Source organism: Pongo pygmaeus, chromosome 13, assembly GCF_028885625.2.
Source record: "Pongo pygmaeus isolate AG05252 chromosome 13, NHGRI_mPonPyg2-v2.0_pri, whole genome shotgun sequence".
Lineage (NCBI taxonomy): Eukaryota > Metazoa > Chordata > Mammalia > Primates > Hominidae > Pongo > Pongo pygmaeus.
The window spans coordinates 91,677,749-91,701,152 of NC_072386.2; the positions used below are offsets into that span (position 1 = coordinate 91,677,749).

At 39.0% G+C, this 23,404-nt stretch overlaps 1 protein-coding gene across 1 annotated transcript in view; it reads left to right on the plus strand.

Moving 5' to 3' along the window:
- The window catches only part of PLPPR1 (phospholipid phosphatase related 1), a 298,422-nt gene extending 278,589 nt beyond the window's left edge, over positions 1-19,833 (plus strand). Inside the window, exons 5-8 of the mRNA XM_054501460.1 lie at positions 3,001-3,251; positions 6,626-6,802; positions 11,169-11,300; positions 18,622-19,833. Coding sequence (XP_054357435.1) covers positions 3,001-3,251; positions 6,626-6,802; positions 11,169-11,300; positions 18,622-18,654 — 593 coding nt within the window. The 3' untranslated portion in view covers positions 18,655-19,833. The remainder of the gene's footprint in view (positions 1-3,000; positions 3,252-6,625; positions 6,803-11,168; positions 11,301-18,621) is intronic.
- The last annotated feature ends 3,571 nt before the right edge of the window (positions 19,834-23,404 follow it).

Sequence of the window (23,404 nt, forward strand, 5' to 3'; positions counted from 1 at the left end):
AACTTCTCTAAGAGGTTTGTAAACCCCAATCTACATCCCAGCAGAAACACAATGACCTTTGTCCACATTTACAAAAAAACCTTTCTGGAGATTTGTATTTCCCAGCCCCTGAGGCTTGACACCAGCCTGAGGCGGGGAGCCTGGAAGTACCTCTTTACTTCTGTAATCAGACCAGGCAGGGCTCCAGCTCCTCCTGTGACACCCACATCTGCTTCCTCCCCTGCTCTGTGGCTGATTTCAGAAAGTTTGTGAGACTGTCTCGCCCTCCAGGTTATAGCTCTTGATCTTCCAAACCAAGCATATTCAGAATTCTGAACACAGCCACAGCAATCACAACAAGCACATAGCTCTGGCAAATCAAAAGTGCTTTACTTTTGGACTTTTGTGTCTGTTGTAAACTGGAAAATCCATTCAGAAACATAATTGGCTTCTCTGAAGTAAGAAACATCACAGATGGAACAGAGCCTTAAGATAAATAGAACCATCTGAGGGGTGTGGGGTTCCAGAAGTGAAAAATATCTATTAAAAATATGATCTCACCTGAAGAATTTTAGACTTCAAGCTAAGATACAGAGACATTTTTAAAACATCTTCAAATCATACCTTGCAATACTGGAGACCAAATGGTGTTTCATCTGACTCTAAGGGCAAAAGTAGCTGTTTTTAGCTTCTGAGGCTTGTAAAAATACACGCAAGCAGCTCAGGGTTAAGTAACAGAGAGATGGCTTGAGTTCCTCTAGAAAAGCCCTGTATGATCTGACATGGTGTGTGAGTCACCAGTGCAGGTTCCACCGTGCTTTGTTGTGTGGCCTGCGCAGGGCAGGTGGGCTTCCCAGGCTGATGTGGTACCTTCTGAAGCTGGATCAAATGCACCAGAGTGAAGTGCTTGGACAGCAGATGCTTCTGAAGCCAGCAGAAGAAACAGACACAATCCACAGAAGGCAGAGAGAAGAATAGAAAGCCACTTTCAGCCCTGACGTACAGGACAGTGGCGTGGAGAGCTGGCCATCATACAATCGCTGTGACCACAGAGCTGGCACTGACCCAAGGAGACTAGAAATCCTCTGCCAAAGAAAGAATAAAACCTGCCCTAATTGGAAACACTTCTGACAAAATGCCAAAGGGAGATGCTGCCACTTTTCCTTTTTCAGATCGTAAATTACCCTAGTTTCCTGGAAAAGTTATGTCTGGACAGACTTATTGCCCCTTGAAAGACCCAGCAACCTGGTCTTCGAGAATCTTGCTTGAAGATGTAGAAAATCTCCAACCATTCAGACTTCCAGTACCTGGGGGTGAAAACTGCCTCGGATGATCAATGAATGCCTGCTCTCAGAGGTCAGACCCAATGAGTATGAGCCAGCAGAAGCTATTAAAAGAGCTAGTTCTCATTATGATAAAGCACATTCTGGCAAGGCCACAAAAAGAAAGATTATGGCAATCAATACAGATACAAATGCAAACCAGATGAAGGTTTCAGCCAAACTAGTCTTCACTTCTGCTATAATGGATTAATTTTTGGGTGCTGAAGTCAGCACAATTTGCAGATTCAGAACACTGAATACGGGAGTCAAAATTGGGTAGATATTTAGTTGAAACTGTAGCAGACCCTTGACATTTACAAGGGTTAATGCTGCCTCTCACACTTGTCAACGTCTACCTTCAATTACATATAAGACATCTTCATCTCTTCAACCCACTTATAGCTCTACACAGCCTTTCTCAGTGCATAGATGTAATATACAGGCCTTGAAATAATTCACAGCAGAGCTTTCTATAAGGAAACCTCTGCATGTTCAAGCTTGTTGGGGCTAATCCTCTGGAATTTATCAGAGAACAAGTAAAATCCAGGAAGTATAGCCTGCTCACAGGGTTTTCAGACCAACAGCAAAATCAGAATAATGCACCCTTCCCCACCAAAAGATGGTCATGTCCCTGGAAACTGAATGTTACCTTACATGGCAAAAGGGAATGCAGGCGTGGTTGAAGTTTTGATAGGGAGACTATCCTCGATTATCCAGATATAATTACAAGGGTCCTTATAAGAGACAGGCAGGAGGGTCAGAGTCAGACAGTGAAGGCAGAAGTTGGAATGATGTGAAGTGCTGGAAAGAGGCCATGACATAAGGAATGAAGGCAACTTCTAGAACATATGGAAAAGGAAAGATGTGGATTATGCCCTGAGCACTTAGAAAGAACACAGCCTTGCCAATGCTTTGAGTTTAGCTTAGTGGAACCTATTGTAGGCTTCTGAATTCCAGAATACAGAAGTTTGAAGGGGATACATTTGTGTTGTAAGCCCCTCCGTTTGTGGTAATTTGATGTGGCAGCAATAGGAGACTACTGGTCAACAACATTTGTTTTTAACACTTTTCCTTTATTCTCATTTTCTGTTTCCAACATCAAATGAAACTCCAATTCAAGCAAAGTTTCTAGAATAATTTTTTTAAAAGACAATTCCATAAGATCCTCCTTTACTCTCACCTGCCATGTTGTAAATAACTCCTCCCAAGATGACTTGCATTTCCAAGTAGAATCAGGGAGAACGTATTTTGTATAGAAGGAGAGAGAACTGATGTTGATTAATTATGTAGACACCATAGCGAGTATTTTGCACATATATTATTATATTTTCCCCAAACTACCCCCTACTCCATTTTGCAGCTAATGTAACCAAGGTTCAAAAAAGATAAATAACTTATACTGTGAATGAGTCACCAGTGATGAGTCTATATGACTCCAAAATTCAAATTATTTTTGTTAGACTGTGCTTTTTCTAAACTACTGATACAAAACCATAAAGTGCTAACAGTAGAATGTCTACATCAATTTGGAAGAAATGGTGATTTGGGAAGCAGGTACCACTCCTGGAAAGATACTCCAGGGACTACTAAGAATCATTTTGATAGGTCATCATGAACTCTCACCACTGTTTTCTCTTAGGAGAAAAATGCAATCGATGGAGTATGTTACCATTCCTAATGATTTTAAATCTTCTTATAGGGGTGTTTGCATTTGGACTTTTTGCTACTGACATTTTTGTAAACGCCGGACAAGTGGTCACTGGGCACTTAACGCCATACTTCCTGACTGTGTGCAAGCCGAACTACACCAGTACAGACTGCCAAGCGCACCACCAGTTTATAAACAATGGGAACATTTGTACTGGGGACCTGGAAGTGATAGAAAAGGCTCGGAGATCCTTTCCCTCCAAACACGCTGCTCTGAGCATTTACTCCGCCTTATATGCCACGGTGAGTGTGCAAGTCTTGTCTCTCCTAAATCCAGTTTTTGATAGGCTGTGTGCCTCCCTGCCTTGTCTGTCTCCATTCTTTCATTGTCACTTATAGTGACTCTTAAAGTTATGTATGTCATAGTTCTCTATATTATGCTATTGATATACTAGCCCCCCCGACACACACACTTCTACCCCATTTTCAATCTCCTGATCTGCCAGAGGATATTAGTTCTGGAATGTTTTGATAATCACCTAATTATATCCTCCCATTTACAGATGTGAAAGCTGGGTGCCACAGTATAGCTAAGATCATACAACCAGAGCAGGGACGAGACTCCTGGTACTGTGTCTGAGATTTTCTTACCTCCCGCAACAGTATTCTTTGTCAAAGTTTTGGTTGGTTTTGGAACAGCACACCTTCTCATACCTGCCTATAAATTTGCAGGCATGGGTCTTATACGAATGGCTGCCCCAACAACATGCAGACCCAGGATAAATACACAGCTTTCCTTTGCTCTTACACTTTTCTCCATGACTTTGCTAGGAGACAGGGATGATTCTAGAAGAACCTCAACACCCCAAAGTATGTTTCTTATTGTCTCCCAGATCACACAGCCATTGACTGCCCCACTGGGGTATAATTTTCTCTTGTTTTCTTTTTGTTCTAGTAACAGAAAAACCAAAGTATATCCCACATCTTAAAGAACAATGGTGTCTCTCTTATTTTCCAACTTTTTAACTGCATTCATTTTGGAAATCACTTCATTTCACTCTTGTCTGGCTTATGCATTCTTAGGACCCAGAATATAGACATGCAGATATCAGCCCAAAGGCTCCACAGGCTGATACGATATTGCTGGTGGACACCAGGTGCATTTACTAGTGGCAGAGCAACTGTTGGCCAAAAACACCCCCTTTCCTTACTTCAACTTATTTTATATTCAGAATATGACTAGTCTGGTGATTCTCAATGGAAAGTGGGGGAAGGGAAAAGACAGAGGGAAAACTCCTTTCAAACTGTCCATTCTTCCCAAACATTCTGAGTATGCCCTCAACCCACCCCCCAGGGAGATGCTACCCTTCCTGTCACTGAGTGTAATTGCAGGAGGCATGTTCTGCCTCTGCGGGAAGAAAACGGCTCTGTGCCATCACCCCTAGGGTGGAAAAAAGGCAAAAACTCATATGAATTTCTTATACCCCAAATGATTCTTTAATTTGTCGCATAAAAACTGCATGTTCTGAATCTAATAATTAATACACAGTCATTCTTTGTGACTATGAGTCTGATCTATTTATTTAGAACAACCAGGAGCAGACAGTGCCTTTGTGTCCCATTTACAGGATCACATCGATAGGGTTATTTTGTCAACCACCAACTACCAAATATAAGTCTTTTTAGTTATTTCTTTTGGATCTACTCTTTAATGAATATGTGACAAAAATGACTTCAGCTGTCCCCACATTAAAGAAACAAGGATGCAAATAACACAGAAGCCTCAATTTACAAAACAGATTATAGCTTGGTTAAATGTCTTTGCTTTACCAAAAACAAAACAAAACCAAAAAACCTCTATGCAGGTATTTTTTTTTAAACAAATAAAGCCCTCTGAAGTATTCAACTTATTTTCTAATTTTCAGAATGTTGATTTGTCCTAATTATCTAGAACCTAAACAATGTATTCTGGTGCCTTTTCCTGTATTTATCAGACTCAAGTCATTGCTGTGTGAAATTAATTTTTATAGTGCCATTATAAAAATTATTCTGTTACTTATAATAAACTACTGCCTCAACAATGAGACATGAAGTTCTTTGGGCAAGAAAGAAGTAAATATCATCAGCTTAACACGAATAAATGCGACTACAGCATATTCTCAAGGATTCAGATGTTATCCAATTCAAATCACGCCTCACAGACTATAGTCAGATAAACCCTGATATAAGATTCCAGTTGCATAAATCTTCCAAGCCTCTATTACATGTCAAATGCTTTCAGAAATTACTCAACAAGGACTTCCTAAGTACTAGTTACTATGAAGAATACCAACTAACCATAGGCTCATGCTTTTAATAGTTTTTAATCTTATAGGAAAGATTTGTGACAGATATAATTGGAAAACATAATAGCATGAACAACTAAATATATACAGTATAGATTTTAAGTAACATTTACCACAGAGTCTGAAAATCGTGTAATAATATGCTGTAATTTATGTAACTTTGATACAACCAGTTTTATAGGGAATCTGCTACATAGAAGAGATTCCTATCTTCTGGTATTCTCACCAGTGTTAAGGCATCATTTTAGGATATTAAGAATTTCTATTGCAATACTATAAAATGCATCTATTTTAACTTATATGTGCTCAGGCCATATACACATATAAGTATCAGCACATTATTTTTTAGAATTGCTAAACTCACATAGCACATTTGTTAAGAAATGATAGACCAATGGTGCCCTCTAGTGGTGTTTTGTAACTACTACCAAAGGTTAGCTAAAAAAGTGTACTTACTTGAAAAAGGCATGGCTTCTTAACTCTAGACCACCAGGGACACATTTGCTAACTGAACCTATAAAACGTCAGAGTCTTACCCAGCACCTCAAAACAAACTAATAACAGCCGCCTACATCTCAGGTGTCATAAAGTGTATCGTCTTTTACTTAGTTCAGGTCTTCTTGACTTTTTGTATCTTGTGGAACACACAGAAAAGTTTTAATATTTTAAGAAACAGTGGAGTAAATGAATGAATAAAGCTGATCACAGCTGTCCTAAGGAATGTAGGAGTCCATTTACTAGCACAGCTGAAACCTATTTATGTGATGCAGTTGTTGGGAGGTTCTAATTCAGCCTATCAACTAACTCATCAGTCAACACTTTGGTATTAATTGCCTGAAGGTGTGACGAAGCAACCAGGAACTTTTTGGGACACAAAAAATAAAATGTACGATCGCTTACAGTCACTCTCCTGCCTGGTTTTCTCCACCAAAAGCTTCATTCCTATAGAAGGTTTATTTGGTATCTTAGACTCTCATATGGATTTCTTATACCCCAAATGATATTTAAACTTGTCACATAAAAACTATATGTTCTGAATCTAATCATTAATGTGTTCTTTGTGTCACTAATAACTTCTGTTCACATGTCCACTAGGTTACAAAAGACTGATTAATATACATCTGTTCATTGTTCTTGCTGCACTGATTTCCTACCTAAATACTTTATTAAATAGCTTAGTGGAGTTGTTCAAGGAATACTAGTTAGTGTGGTTGCTTTGACACGAGCACCTGCTTGTGTGCGCTGGTGTATGTACCTGCTTGCTTGCTTGCATGTGTACGCACCAGTACAAGGAGGCTGCCTGGTCACTCCCTGGCCTCTGACCTATTCCAGATGTATATTACAAGCACAATCAAGACGAAGAGCAGTCGACTGGCCAAGCCGGTGCTGTGCCTCGGAACTCTCTGCACAGCCTTCCTGACAGGCCTCAACCGGGTCTCTGAGTATCGGAATCACTGCTCGGACGTGATTGCTGGCTTCATCCTGGGCACTGCAGTGGCCCTGTTTCTGGTAGGTTGACTTCCCTCTTTTTACCTTTTCCCCCCTCTTCTACTCTCTGAAAAACTGTGAGTCAGGTTTCCCAGACTTCACCATCTGTGTTCCTTTTGTCCCAACCTTGTGAATTACAATTATTCTCCAAGTATTATGCATGCTTTTGCTACAAAAATGATTTCAAAACACCCTTTCCTTTCAGAAACAGGATTGCCAAATTCCTTCTGGGTGGCTGGGAGAGAATTGCCCCTAGAAGGACAGCTGGCTCTACCTCTTTCAACACTGGGCTTGGGACTGGGGCCAAGCAGACTCATGATAAACTGGCATACCTTCAAACCAATCTTCTTTAAGTATTTGTTCTCAGCATATTGGGGGCAAAAGCTAAGTGTTCCTTGAGGGAAGAATAGAGAATGAAGAGCACTGGTAGAAGCAAGCAGCCTCTTCTCCAGCATCCCAAGAAACTCAACTCTAGCTCCAAGTTGCATCTCCTACTCAGAAGTTTTAAAAACCCTGCAGATTATCACACCCACCCTTTTTAGTGGGCCTCTGTTACTATTGGAACACACCTCTTGGGAATCTTACTTTCACTAAACTGGCTTCTCAACCACCTATCTTCCTGGAGAAGAGTTTTGGTTAATACATTTTTCTTGTATTTCTGATTATGTTTTAGTTCCCCAAATAGATGGAGGTCTGGCCACCTGCTCACCTAGGAAATCCCTTAAGTTGAGTTGGATTTGATAAAAAGAGGTTAATTTTTATTCTTTTTGTCTTCCTTTTCACAGTTTTATTGAAGTATAGTAGGTATACAATAAATGACACATCAGGTGTACAATTTGATCAATTTCGGCGTACAACTTTCTCTCCCACCCTTCCTTTTCCCTTATCCCCAGGCAACTGGTGATCTTCTGTCATTCTATATCAGTTTGCCTTTTCTACAATTTCATATTAATTGAATCATAATGTATTTTTTCTGGTATCTTTCACCTAGCATAATTATTTTGAGATTCATCTATGTTGTGGAATGTATCAATAATTCCTTTTTATTGCTGTGTAGTATTCCATTGCATGTTCACACCTCAGAGATGCAGATTTCTATTATCTTCAAGGACTTAAAACAGGCCCAGAAAAATTTATGATGAATCATCAGGCCTGGAGACTCCCATATTGTGCATGAAATAAATCCCCTAACAATGTTCAGGAAGCCTCCCCAAGGAGAAAGAAGCCATTACAGTCTTGTAGGACCTCCCTCCTCCTATTCTGCCCTCTCTGGTCCAAGATCCATTTGGATTGGCATCACACATAGCTGGATTTCGGTCATAGGACTTAACACACTTCCTTTTCCCAGCCCCTCTTCCTTCTCTCCCCAATATGCAAAATACACACATGCCTCTCCCAGCCTCTAACTTGGTTTTCCAACTTGTAAAAAATCTGCTAAGATACGGACAATGCTCACATTCAGAACACTGATTGGGAAGCTTCTTTCTCAAAATGACAGGCCTATCTCGGAGATAATGCAGCTTTGGCTCCAGACCATTGCAACAGTGAGTATCACAGTAAAGCTTAGGCACACAATTTTTTGGTTTCCCAGTGCATATAAAAAGTTATGTTTACATTATTCTGTAGCCTATTAAGTGTGCAATAGCATTATATCTTAAAAAAAAAAAAAAAAACCAATGTATTTACCTTAATTTAAAAGCACTTTATGGCTTTAAAAAAGTGTTGATGCAGACACAAAGTGAGCACGTGCTGTTGAAAAAATGGTGCCAATAGACTTGCTGGACACAGTGTTGTCAAAAAGCTTCAATTTAAAAAAAAAAAAAAAAACAATATCTGCAACATGCGATAAAGTGAAGAGAAATAAAACAAAAATGTGCCAGTATTTTGAATGGATCCAGGCATTCTTTCTATAGTGAAAGATGAAAAACTAAACTGCAAATACTCTGGATGAAGTTGCAGGAAAAGCAGTGCTGAAGTGATCATAAAATGTTGATATCTCATTAGGAACTTTCCTGAGGAACGCCTTTTAAAAACAACATTTTATGGATACCTAGAAGTTACACACTTTTTGGGGGTATGTGTGATATTTTGATACAAGCATACAATGTATAATAATCAAATCTGGGTAACTGGGATATCCATCACCTCAAATACTGTTACTTTGTGTTAGGAACATTCCAAATCTATTCTTCCATTTATTTTGAAATATACAGTAAATTATTGTTAATTATTGTCACTCTACTGTTATAGTGAGCAGGCCTCATTTTTTCCATCTGACTGTATTTTTGTATTGATTAACCAACTCCTCTTCCCCCTACTGCCTACTACCGTTCCTGAGGAATTTTTTTTGAGAAGGAAAGAAAACAGGTGACTTGAAGGGAAGAGAAGGGTTTCAAAGGGAGATCAATGGTGTATAAATAGACTTCGGCTCAAGAAAAGACAAACAATGTTGCTGACCATCAGTTCTGAAGCAGCCATCCCCAGTTAGAGAGGAAGAGCCATTCTGACTGTTCCAAGCAATTTTGTAGGGTCTTTGTGGGATGATGTCGGGGTTTGCTGAAGCCCCATACACAAATCCTGCTTCAACGTTAAACTTGTTTTCTCTCCATAACATGCAGCCCTGTTTCTCATCACTCAGTAACTACTCAGTCTGCTAGTGCTTTCAAGTGACTTCCCAATTAATGTCAAAATTTGTTTTCCTACAAATGGCGTTTATGTAAGACCCAGATCTGTCGTTGAATTGCTCTGGCATGAGAGAGACCACCCTGTTGGCACATGCTTGTGAACATACCTCACAGACACACACAAAGCTGGGAAATGGGAGGGGAAGGATTTTCCTGGAGGAGCCTGGAGGTATTTCAAAGCAGAGACTTGGAGAGGAGACAGAAAAAGAAGAGCAAACACTGAGAATGGCAGGATATCTACTGTAAATGTTTAATAGTGCTTTATGTTTGTGTTTCCCATGAGGCGGAATGTGGGAGGAAGGGGAAGGAAGTTATTAGCTGAACAAGTACCATATGCTGTATGCTTTATAGACATCTAATCAAGTGCCCCCAGGGCAACTCTAACAATATTCCTATCCTCATTTTATAGACAAGGAAGATGAGGCTCAAAGATAAGTAACTTGCCCAATAGCCACCCAACCAATACCCAGCAGAGGAACCTGGGTCTCTCCACTCCAAAGTTTCTACAGGTTCCCCTCCTCTCATTTCCTGATGGGGGCAGTTAAAGCACAGTGTAGGGAGGGGTGCAGGTGGCTCACACCTGTAGTCCCAGCACTTTGGGAGGCCGAGGCCGGCAGATCACGAGGTCAGGAGATCGAGACCATCCTGGCTAACACGATGAAACCCCGTCTCTACTGAAAAATATAAAAAATTAGCCGGGCATGGTGGCAGTGAGCCGAGATTGCACCACTGCACTCCAGCCTGGGTGACAGACTGAGACTCTATCTCAAAAAAAAAAAAAAAAAAAAAAAAAAGCTGAGTGTAAGAGTGAGATGGAGATGAGCCAGGTAGAGAGGACGCATGCCAATGTGCTACAGGGTTTGAAGAGTAGCAGGAAAGATTTAAAGATGCTGGATGAAGAAACAAAGAAAGTGTGGGGAAAAGGCAGGGAAAAGGAGGGTTCTTCTCGGGCAAAAAAAAAAAAAAAAAAAAAGCAGAGAAGATAGTAGGAACAGTCAGTTATGAAAAGACCTCAGCAGAAAACAGAAAAGTAGGCAGTAACTTACAGGGAAAGTTTTTAAATGGAAGCAATAAAACTCAAGAGTTATCTAATCTCAAGCAAATAGTCATAATTTGAAGATGACAATCTAAGGTAAGAGTTAAAGACCAGCTAACATGGACTGAATACTTGCTATGCGTTTGGCACTTTTTAAGGGGCAAAATAGTATAGGGATATGATTTAGGGGCTCTGGAGTTTCAATCTGTGTGTGACCTTGGGCAAATTATCTAACTTCCCTGTGTCCCCCTATCTAGGCTGGAGATAACAGTACCTCCCTTATGAAATTGTTGGGTGGGTTAAGTGAAATTGGATAAAATCCTCAGGGTCCTGCCAGACACACAGTGGCCCTCAATAAATTTTAGCTGTTATTATGAGGTGATTTGCATTCACCTTGTCTTTAATCATTACAAATCTGAAGTGGGTATTACTATTCTTATTTTACAGGTGAGAAAACAGACCCAGTGGGGTGGGGAGTGATTATTACTGGTCATCTGGTGATTAAACAGAAGTTTCCACAGTACTTCCCATAGTCCCTTCCCCCTCTCTCAAAGGAAAAAGGTCACTCTGGTGATGATATTCAAGGGGAAAGGCCTGCCACCCTCACAGATGCCAGGCATTGATGGCTGCAGTCTGACCCCATTCTTTTTTCCCCCTCGTCCTGCAGGGAATGTGTGTGGTTCATAACTTTAAAGGAACGCAAGGATCTCCTTCCAAACCCAAGCCTGAGGATCCCCGTGGAGTACCCCTAATGGCTTTCCCAAGGATAGAAAGCCCTCTGGAAACCTTAAGTGCACAGGTATGGTAAAGCAGTTTTAGCAAACCAAACCCACAGGCTGAACACTTTGGGAGGTCAGTATCAAGACCATGAATACCACTAAATCTACCCAGCATCAATGAGAATCTGATTCATTTATTGTAAAGGCCCTCACAAAAGGCAGTCTTCACTTTTTCCCCTCAATTATTCCTATATTTATTCTGGGGGTTGGGGCAATCATGAATCCTCAGAGAGTTTTTAGTAATGTCTAACTTAAACCTTAGCTGTTTCAGGATACTTTGACCTACAATGTAATATCACATTTATGAAATTTGGACTAATCATATGGAAAAAAACAATTTGACTTAATAACTAGGATAATATTTGGAAAGAAAAAGGTTTTGTTACACACAGTGATGTAAGCTGGAGGCACATTTTAAAAGGCTACTAAATGTCCCTTTGGACCTGTTTTTGTGACAAAAATTCAATGCAACAGTACCTCCTGATCTGTTACTCTACAACAGAACCTTGCATCATACCAGCGATACAAAAAATAATTGGATACAGTCCTTGCCCTCAAATAACTCACAGATGAGGGGCAGTCATGGTGGCTCACACCTATAATCCCAGCACTTTTGGAGGCTAAGGTGGGATGATTGCTTGAAACTAAGAGTTGGAGATCAACCTGGTCAATGTAACAAGTCTCCATCTCTACTAAATAAATAAATAAATAAATCGCAGATGATCAGGAAAGGTGGATATAAATAGGTAGTCATAATATGACATGCTGAATCAGAGGTGCACAAAGTGCTGTATGCATACAAATGAAGGGGAAAAAATCTACTCCATCTGAGAAGACAGGGAAAGCCAGGAAGACGACTTGCCAACTGAAAGGAGCCTGGACAGATGATATGAAGCACTTAATTTTGGCCAGGACAGTTGCTAGGAGCTTTACAAATATATCATTACTTGAACAACCACCCTATTGAATAGATACTATAATTCCTATTTCACAGGTAAAGATAAGAATGCAGAAGACAGGCCGAGCATGGTGGCTCAACGCCTGTAATCCCAGCACGTTGGGAGGCCAAGGCAGGTGAATTGCTTGAGCCCAGGAGTTTGAGACCAGACTGGGCAACATGGCAAAACCCTGTCTCTACTAAAAAAAATACAAAAATTAGCCCGGCATGGTAGCGCATGCCTGTAGTCCCAGCTACTTCAGAGGCTGAGGTGGGAGGGGTGTTTGAGCCTGGGAGATTAAGACTACAGCATGCTGTGATCGCACCACTGCACTCTAGCCTGGGTGACAGAGTGAGACCCTGTCTCAAAAAAAAAAAAAAAAAAAAAAAAAAAACAACTGAAGACAGTGATGTTAGATTACCTGCCCAAGGCCGTATAGGTAGCAAGTAGGAAAGCTGGATGAGTAGGAGTTCTTTAAGCAGATAGGGGGACAATAATTAATAATATGATTTTCATTAGCATGTCATCTTTTTCAGGTAGCTGAACCCGGCTAAAGTGTTTATGTTTTGTCAGTCTGTTTATCTTGAAATCTTGTATTTGGCATTTTCCTACTGAAGCATTTTTATAGAAGATATAAGAGATAAGCAAATCACTTCCCTTTGTTCCCTTTGGAATTATTATGTACTTCATATCAGTGCAATATAAAATAATATTTTCACTATTTAACGATGATTAACTGTCACATCTCTCTAAGACAAACTACCCTATGCTCTTTCCCACCCCTCCCCGAGATGGAGTCTCACTCTGTCGCCTAGGCTGGAGTGCAGTGGCACGATCTCAGCTCACTGCAGCCTCTGTCTCCGGGGTTCAAGCGATTCTCTTGCCTCAGCCTGCCAAGTAGCTGGGACTACAGGCACGCGCCACCTCGCCTGGCTAATTTTTTGTATTCTTAGTAGAGACAGTTTTTTGCCATGTTGGCCAGGCTGGTCTCAATATCCTATGCCTTTTTACCTTTAATTAAATCTAATATTATTAATGAACCAGGTTTGGGGGGAGTGGGGGTTGGAAAAAGAAAGCTACCTCCATATCTCCATTTTGGGAAAAATATTTAAGGTTCTCCATTAATACAGTACCAAATATTGTTTTGTTTTCCCGTAATTTGTATTAAGGCTAACATTTTAACTTGGTCTAGAAATAAAATTTTAACAAAAATATTTCTGATTTATATACAGCCTGTCACTACAGGTTAAATATCAAATTAGCTAAATAGCGATACCTTGTAATGAAATAGTGAAATAGAATCTCTCTAACTTTTCTTCCCTAACTACAATCCTGTGTTTAGTGAAGTCAGAGAGGGTCTCTATTTTGGGGGGTAAAATGAAAACAAGTGAATTTTAAAAAGAAACAGAAAATATTTGCTGAGTTCCATAGACATACCAGTCTCTGTGTCCTTGTAAATGCTATCCCCCAAATATTCTGATATAAGAACACCCCTTTTGCACACCTCATCCTTCCACCCAGCACTGCTCAAGCATGACATCTGTCTAATGCCTTCCCTAGACTTCTTTCTTTCTTAATTATCAGGGCCACTGATGGTTGATCAGGCCTAGAGATGTCCAGACTCTATTTTGAGGGATTCTACTTGAATTGAAAAATGAAGTGCTAAACAGGGTTTCAAAAAATGCTATTCACAAGATAGATAAAGGATTCTTAAAATAGATATTAATTCATTGTTTACAGGTAGTAGTTGAACTTCTCTCAAACCTGTCAATAGATCTTTGTGATTATGGATGCCACCTCATATGGATACAATTTGAGGCCTTGCCTGAATACCAGGCTTGGGCCAAAGGACCCTCCAGACCCCTCTCATGTGACTGTCACTCATAATTAAAGCCAAGTGTTCCATCATGTCTGCCTCCTCCAAAGACTTGGGACTTTTTGAGGACCCTATAAACTATGTCTTATATTTACCATGTATGCTGGCATCCACTAGGTGTGAAATAAATATTGATGGATTAATACAAACTTGTCCCAAAACCCAAACTAGACACTTTAGCCAAAACCAAGAACCTCAAATTTGACCATAATCACTATTTGAACATCCACAGAAAGTAGAGATTTATAAGAAACTATCAGAGGGACTTCTGCAGGCTAGCGAGAATGAAGCCACAGAAAGCTAAAGCGAAGTATTGCCTCTCACATTATGCTATCCATACCAATTGTGAAAAATGCAAGTCACCAAGCATCTGTTTTTAGTAATAAATGTTTCCACATGGATAGTTAGAAAGATAAACCCTTTATTTGTTGGTCAAGAAAGGAGAACTAGCATTTATTGAGAGTCATCTCATTTAATATTCATGATATTGTATTGGTTTTGTTATATCCTATTTTATAGATGAAGAAAGTAAGGCACCAGGTTTAAGTAATATGCCCAAGGTCACCCAGTCAAAATTAAATGAAGACCCATCCAATACTAAAGGCCCTGCTGGTTCTCCTACACCACACAGTCTGAGATTTCATTCAATTAAAATTCTTTTTTGAAATCCGCAACTCCCAGCATTGAATATGAAAACATTCTACAGGGGGCTGGTATATTGAACCTGAGCTACAGTTTTTCCAAAATAAATACCCCTCTGTGGGCAAGAACTTCCCTTGCAACTCCAACAGCCATGGTTTCTGTTAGAAACGGCATCTTTGTAATTTTCGGAACAGAACCATCTTCCCAGCATGTGGACCTTTTAAGATCAGAGATTAGAACCTCACTTCAGAGCACACAATCATACACATGAAATCCATCCCACTATTCAAAATATCTTAAGGAGAAGACTGGATGGGGAGGGCATGGGTCACCCTCATTTCCCTTTCTCCCAAGACATTCTTTCCCCTTTGCCACATGGAGCCCTCAGAGCCACAGTGCTCTGGTCCTCTCTAAAACATTACCTCAAATTTGAATATCTACCTTCTGTGATTCCCCTTAGTATAGTTGATTGAGACGGGGTGCATTTTCTAAAATCTTTCCAAATACCATAGAGAAACCAAAAAGTAAACAATTATAAAACAAAAATAGTCAAGTTTTTCAAAGCATTATTTTATGATCGTATAAAGTTGTTGGGATCCCAAAGGAACCAATTCTTAATTATCCGTATTCTACACCCCGCCCCGCTCACAATGTACATAAGCAATCAGCTGAGTGTTATTCAGTTGCATTCTTGTCCACACAGTTTCTAATAACAAAAATTAAATTAGAAATGAAACAACTGTGTTAACTCACTCTGGATGTGGTATAGAGCCTCCAGATGTCTTCCCCATAGGGGAAAAAGATATATAATTATATTAAATATATATTAAATATAGATACATATATACACTAATATATATTTATATACATATATAAGTATATATGTATGTATATATACATACATATCATTTAATTTTGATTGGTGACCTTGGGCATATTACTTAAACCTGGTGCCTTACTTTCTTCATCTATGTATGTATATATACTTATATATGTATACATATATAGTTAAAAGATGCTTATACATATTTAATATATATTTATATTATATTAAATTTGTATTGTTAATGTATATTTATATATTAATATATAATTCTATAATTCTATATTTAATTTTAAATTTTATAATGTGTAATAAGTTATAACTATAATATATATTATTTATATAATATATATTTATTAAATTTATATTATATATTTATATATTTATTAAATTTATATATTATATATATTACATATGTTTTAAACACAAAAAAAGAGGAATTCTATCTGTACTGACCATGGATATGTGGACCCTCACCCCAGGATATTCTGATTCAGCAGGTGTGGAGTTTAAAAAAAAAAATGAAGGAGGTACTCCTAGAGAATTCTGATGGCCCCTTGATTCAGAACTGGTGATAATATAGACTTCGTATTATCAATAGAAAAAAAAAGACTTGGAGGGAGAAATCTGCCTAAAGTCACCTACCTAGTTATCTTAGGATATTAAATGGCTTTATCTTTACCATTTACTCTTAAATGGAATCTTATATAAATGACCAAAGTGTTGACCCAAAAAAATTCAAATAGAAAGCATATCGTAGAAGAATAAAATGTAAAGTTATTTTTGCCTTAGGAAAGAAATGCACCAGAACCTGTTTTCACAAAGATTTCAGACAAAAGTACCTTGAAAAATACAAAATACTCAGTTTCTAAAAATGTGTATCTGAGCTCTAAAGAATATAATGTAAATCCCCAGTGTCCTAAAAACAGAAATCAGTGGCTGGGTGTGGTGGCTCATGCCTGTAATCCCAGGACTTTGGGAGACCGAGGCGGGTGGATCACCTGAGGTCAGAAGTTCAAGACCAGCCTGGCCAACATGGTGAAACACCGTGTCTACTAAAAATACAAAAATTAGCCGAGCGTGGTGGCAGATGCCTGTAATCCCAGCTACTCAGGAGGCTGAGGCAACAGAATCGCTTGAACCCAGGAGGCATGGGTTGCAGTGAGTCGAGATCATACCATTCCACTCCAGCCTGGGGGACAAGAATGAGACTTAGTCTCAAAAAAAAAAAAAAAAAAAAAAAAAAAAAAAAAAAAAAAAAGACACAAATCAGGAAAGCCATAATAATAACTAGATCAAAGCCACAGTTTGTTAAAGATTTAATGATTTCATAGACCCAAAGCATTGAGTTTTACATTCAAATAAAAGACAAGACCTTAGGTTTGCAAGAAGTGGGAGGTTATATACATTTTATATATATATATATATATATATATATATACATAAAAATTAAATGCTTCCATTTGATGAACCTGGAGCAGTTACTATCTGCTGCTAAAGTTTCTATTATATTACCAATGCAAGAAAAAAAATGTCCTTGAGGTTTCTGTCTGATTGTGGCAGTCAAGATTGAATAGAGGAGTAATGCTAGGGAAAACATGGAGAGAGAATTTTTGCAACTCAGAAATAACCTTGTAAACAGTGAAGAGCCCATTTTACTCAAAAGAAGAACCTAAATATCCACCCTCACCTAGTTGATTACATGTATAAAAGCTTAATAGTTAAAACTAATTAAAAGCCAGCCAGTGACAAAAATATTTGACATAATTACAAGGAAAATGGATGAATCCTCAGTCATAGGAGATTGTAGTACATTTCTCTTATTAATGAGCAAACAAAAATAGTAAGGATACACATGATCAACAAGATTGATCTGATGTTCATTATATATAACCCTCCTCAAAACACTTGAAACATTATGAAAATGCATCATATACAAGACCATGATACAAGTCTCAAGAAAAACATTTTAATGGATCTGTATTATGTAAACCACATTTTCTCTAGCCCAAAAAAATGTTAAACTAAAAACCAACCCCTCAAAAATTCCATACATTTTGAAATAATAAACTCATTTCTTTGTAACTTGTGACTCAAAGGATAAAACATACAGAAAGGTTTTAAACATTGGAACCGTTTCATATTAAAAACATTACATTAAAAATGTGTGGAATGCTAAGTTACTTTGAGGCTCTTAAATGTTTATATTAGAAAATACTTAAGCATAAGACAGAATTACATAGAGAATAAGTTTAGGTGTAGATGCCGGGCACAGTAGCTCGTGCCTGTAATCCCAGCACTTCAGAAGGCAAAGATGGGAGGGTCAGTTGAGCCCAGGAGTTCGAGACCAGCCTGGGCAACATAGTGAGACACTGTCTCTACAAAAAGTTTAAAAGTTAACCAGGCATGGTGGCATGTGCCCAGTGTCCTACCTACCTACTCAGGAAGCTGAGATAGGAGGATCACTTGAGCCCAGCAGGTCAAGGCTGTACTCCAGCCTGGGTGACACAGTGAACCCTGTCTCCAAAAAAAAAAAAAAAAAAAAAAAAAAGTTTAGGTGAAGAAGTTATCCTATTTTGGATGACAAATCAGGGAAGTTTTAATGAAAGAGGTAAGGAGGCCAGGTGCGGTGGCTCACACCTGTAATCCCAGCACTTTGGGAGGTCAGGAGTTTGATACCAGCCTGACCAACATGGAGAAACTCTGTCTCTACTAAAAATACAAAATTAGCCGGGCATGATGATGCATGCCTGTAATCCCAGCTACTTGGGAGGCTGAGGCAGGAGAATTGCTTGAACCCAGGAGGGAGAGGTTGCAGTAAGCCGAGATTGCACCATTGCACTCCAGCCTGGGCAACAATTGTGAAACTCCATCTCAAAAAATAAAATAAAAAAACCAAAAGAGGTAAGAGAAATTGAGGGGCCTTGGAAGAGCATATTAGGGAGAGGGAACAGCCTGTGTACCCTTGAGGAGACAAAACAAGGCAATATTTAGGGACAAGTGAGTGTGCACGTGTCAGGCAACCCTATCTCAGATTTTATCTGCTTGTGTTTGCTCCACAGAATCACTCTGCGTCCATGACCGAAGTTACCTGAGACGACTGATGTGTCACAAGCTGTTTTTTAAAATCATCTTCCAATTCTATACTTCAAAACACACAGTTGCTCAATGTCAAACTGTGATGACAAATATTATGTTTATCTAGTTAGAAGCTAATGTTTTGTACATTTTTTGTATGAGGAAGTGACGTAGCTTGCCCTGATTTTTTTTTTTTTTTTTTTTTGGTCAGCTTTAATATATTTATGCCAGAATTTTAAAACCAACAAAATTTTCTTGTTCAAGCGTGCATTGAAGAACCACATTTATTCAATGGTTGACGTTGTTTTGTGATATTTGTACACAAATTTTCTTTTCTCAGTTTTATAAACACAGAAGTAAATTTAACAATTCACTTTAAATTTTTATTACCACAGTTGCTGCCTCCTCCAGAATTTTTGAATTTTAATAAAAGGCAAACTTTTGAGCTGCAGGAAGGACAATGTTGGTTAATAATAAATCTCAAAGTCAATTGTAGAAAAAAAATTGTCTTCAAAAAGAATGTTGCACTCTGATCGCTTAACAAATTGTTACATTCAAAGTTTAAAGTGATATATTAACAAAGTCACCTAGTTACACAAACAATTGTCAGAGAATTCTGGATTTGGAGGGTATTGGGGTTATATGATTCTTTCTTAGATAATGGCCTCTACTAAAGAACTCAAGATCTTTCTGGAATGTCTTCTGGCAGGCAGGTGTCACTGTCACCTTTTCTCCAAAAAGCAGCCAACATCAGCCTCCCCTGTCAACTCAACAGTTTTGTATCTCATATTATATGGACTTTATATGAAAATGAATATTTTACAGTTTGCACAGTATTATTTTACAGAAAAGGAATCAGAGAATCTACAACATACGGCCCCAGAGCAACAGTTTTACTTTGTGGCTTTTAATTATTCTAGAATTTTAACTGCATCTCATTTTTCTAGCATGGTGATAACTAATATGTAACTCCTTTGATTGAAGGAGCTCTTTTATCCGTACCTATCAGAATGTTTTCTTGACACTTCCATGTTGGCTCTTCTCAGCTTTTTTTGTACATATTTTTTTTTCTAAAGAGAAGAAAAAATTATCACAAAATGTATTCTGGCTCATGTTTTTTGTCTTAAGCTTTATCCACAGGACAAAGGTATTTGAAGAGTCATGATGAAGTGAACTCAAGTGTTTACACTGTTCAGTTCCACGTCTGCTGAAATAAATTCTAATAGGGGCATGACTGAGGGATAACTTCACAGGTGTGTGTGAGAATATGTGAGCGTTTAGGCAAATAAAATTCTTTAAATTATTAAGATTCTCAGAAACATTCTGGATCCCTAGCACGCTCTCTCTACCTTCAGCCTACCCATAGATACTTCTGAGTTGTCAATAAAAAGTTGGACAGTAGTTTTTAAGAACAAAAGTTACCTCTGCTAAAAATTTTCATAATCCCCCATCTCATTCTGGCCTAAGCTTACCTATGCACATACAATGTCATACACATCTTCTGGGTGATATCTGACTACAGTTAGGAGAGGGAACCAAAGAACTTTCACAAACGTAATCTGTCTGTTCTCAAAACACTGAGCCCAGTGAAGCTGTGACAAAGCCAAAGGAGTACGATATATGTCAGCAGTAGTATCAAAACCCAGGTCTGCCCGACTCCACATTTCATTCTTTCCACTACATCAAGATATGCCTTTGAACCGAGTCCACATCTTTTCATGGGTTTTCAGTGTAATATACCTACTTATCTGGTTTAAGGGATACTGCTGGAAGAAAAGGAAACAGTGAGAAGGAATAATTTGTAAGCTCTGAGGTCTCCAATCCTGTATAAGCTACCTACATGTAATGTCACGCAATTTCAGAATGACTTTTCTTTTTCTAAACATATTTTAGGATTTTTAAAAAAGAAACAATGAGGGATTCATTTTATTTTATTGTTCATCATAAGACATGCTGAAAAATGCTGGCAGTCTAAATTGCTTTTACATTACCCATTTCTTGTCACAATGTATCTGGCTACCAGATAGCGTTTCTGAGAACGTAAGTTGGTAGAATGAGTCATGTTATCCTTCTACTCTTCTTTCTAGTTCTGATTTTAAAGGGACCTATCTGTAGTATTCTAGGAGCTTTGGCCACAGACTCATTTTCCTGGCCTTGGACTTGGGAGATGTTGGTGTATGACTGAGCCATGCCGAGACAGCACACTGGTGCACTTGGAGCCAAGGGGCATCTCTGGACTCCTACCCCTGGAATCCCTGAGTCTGATTCCTTACCACTACGGCATGGCAACTTTAGTGTTGCCTCCTATTTAGCCCCAAGACACTTCACAGGCCTCACACTGATCTGTCAAGTCTGTCATTTGAAATTCTTCAGGCTAGAGACTCCTCCATGTGGGTTGTCTGCCAAGGAAAAAGCCATCTGTCCAAATAGGACAAGTGGTGACTGTAGCCTCAGAGAATGAATTCTGCAGTAAACTTCTCTTTTTAAGGAAAGCCCACAGGTGCATGAGAAAGTCTGACTCATTGGAAGAGGAAAGTGGGGGAGGAGAGAGAAACAAAGGAAGGCTAGCCAGGTGTGTTGACATAAGCAACCTCATGAGGCTGTTAGCCCCTGTGTTTATCTATGATGTCTTTTTTTTTATTTTGTGCCAAGAACATCACCTGACACAGAAAAATCACTTAGTTAAAATTTCTGTAATACATGAATAGATGCCAGACTTCTTCCTACTTTGGCTGAAGGGAGACTATGACTCATTTGGAAATAAAGAGTATTTTAGCGGAGCCTGAAGATAGCTGAAAGATGAATACATTTAGATGCAGGACTAACCATGGTGAGGAAACTGCACTTACCAGCTAAACATGTGGGTGCCCCTTTTGGTAAATATCTCCCTATCAGGCTGTGATAGACAGATGGGCTATATGTAGCTGAATATAAGGCCCTTCAGGAGAGAATATGTATTCTCTACTGAATCAGAGAATGCAAGCAGGCAAAATTCTACCTTCAAGATGCAAGAGAGTAGGGATCACTGGGATGATATAAAGAGTGAAAGAAGCACAAGTGGCATTTTTGTTTCAAAAAACTGATTAGACTCCCTATTACAGGCAACTGCCAGAACCTCTCAAATGTGTTCAGTGTCTTAGAGGTAAATACATCAAATACCAGATTGCCCAAGTCTGTTTTAAGGAGTAGGTTACATTATGGTCATTATACTATTCCTGCTCTTATCGGAGGAACCCACCCCCAATATTTCAACATAGGTTCTTTCTATTTTCCTTGTCAGCAGGCTGAGAAATAGAGACAGTATAAAGAGAGGAATTTTACAGCTGGGCCGCTGGGGGTGACATTGCATATCAGTAGGACTGTGATGCCCACCTGGGCCTCAAAACCAGCAAGTTTTTATGAAGGGTTTCAAAAGGGGAGGGGGTGTGAGAACAGGGAGTAGGTATAAAGATCACATGCTTCAAAGGGCAAAAAGCAGAGCTACTACTAAGGGTCTAACAAAGATCACATGCTTCTGAGGGAACAGGACAAAGGGCAAAAGCAGAACTACTGATAAGGGTCCAACAAAGATCATAGGGCAAAGGGCAAAAACAGAACTACTGATAAGGGTCTATGTTCAGCGGTCCCTGTATTGTCTTGATAAACATCTTAAATAACAGAAAACAGGGTTTGAGAGCAGAGAACTGGTCTGACCACAAATTTACCAGGGCAGTTTTTCCCCATCCTAGTAAGCCTGAGGGTACTGCAGGAGACCAGGGCTTATCTCCATCACACAAGACAGACACTCCCAGAGTGGCCATTTATCAACCTCCCCCCAGGAATGCATTCCTTTCCCCGGATATTAATATTAATATTCCTTGCTAGGAAGAGAATTTTGCAATATCTCTCCTACTTGCACATCCATTTATAGGCTCCCTGCAAGAAGAAAAATATGGCTCTTTTTGCCCGACCCCACAGGCAGTCAGACCTTGTGTTTGTCTTCCCTTGTTCCCTAAAAATCACGGATATTCTGTTCTTTTTCAAGGTGCACTGATTTCATATTGTTTAAACACATGTTTTACAATCAATTTGTACAGTTTACACAATTATCACAGTGGTCCTGAGGTGACGTACATCCTCAGCTTACGAAGATAACAGGATTAAGAGATTACAGGCCTAAGAAATTATAAAAGTATTATTTTGGAACTGATAAATGTCCATGAAATCTTCACAACTTATGTTTCTCTGCTGTGGCTCCAGCTGGTCCCTCCATTTGGGGTCCCTGGCTTCCCACATGCTCTGTTGAATTCAAGACATGTACTAGAACTAGCGTGTCATTTACTATCATCCCCTATACTACTATAGGGATTTTTAAATAAATACCAAATTCCTTGCTCACATCCTCATTCTTGATCCAGATTGTTCCAGAACTGATAGATGCATTCACTTACTCAATAAGTACTTAACGAGCATCTATTATGTGCTAAGATCATGTGAAGAACTGGAGATACATAACAAAATTAACAGACCTATTTCTTACCCTTACAAAGCTTAGAGTCGAGTGGGATAAGAGGAGAACCAACACAAAATATTTAATATATAAATGCTTTTAAGGAACTCCTGATTTAGACAGGGAAGACAGAGTTATCAGGTAAGGCTTCTCTAAAGAAGTGACATACATGTTGGGCTATTTAGAGTAAGGAGGTAATGAGACAGAAACCCTAAGGAAAGTCATATCAGGTCAAGGGAACAGCACATACAAAAGCCCTGGGGCAGGAAAGAGCTTTA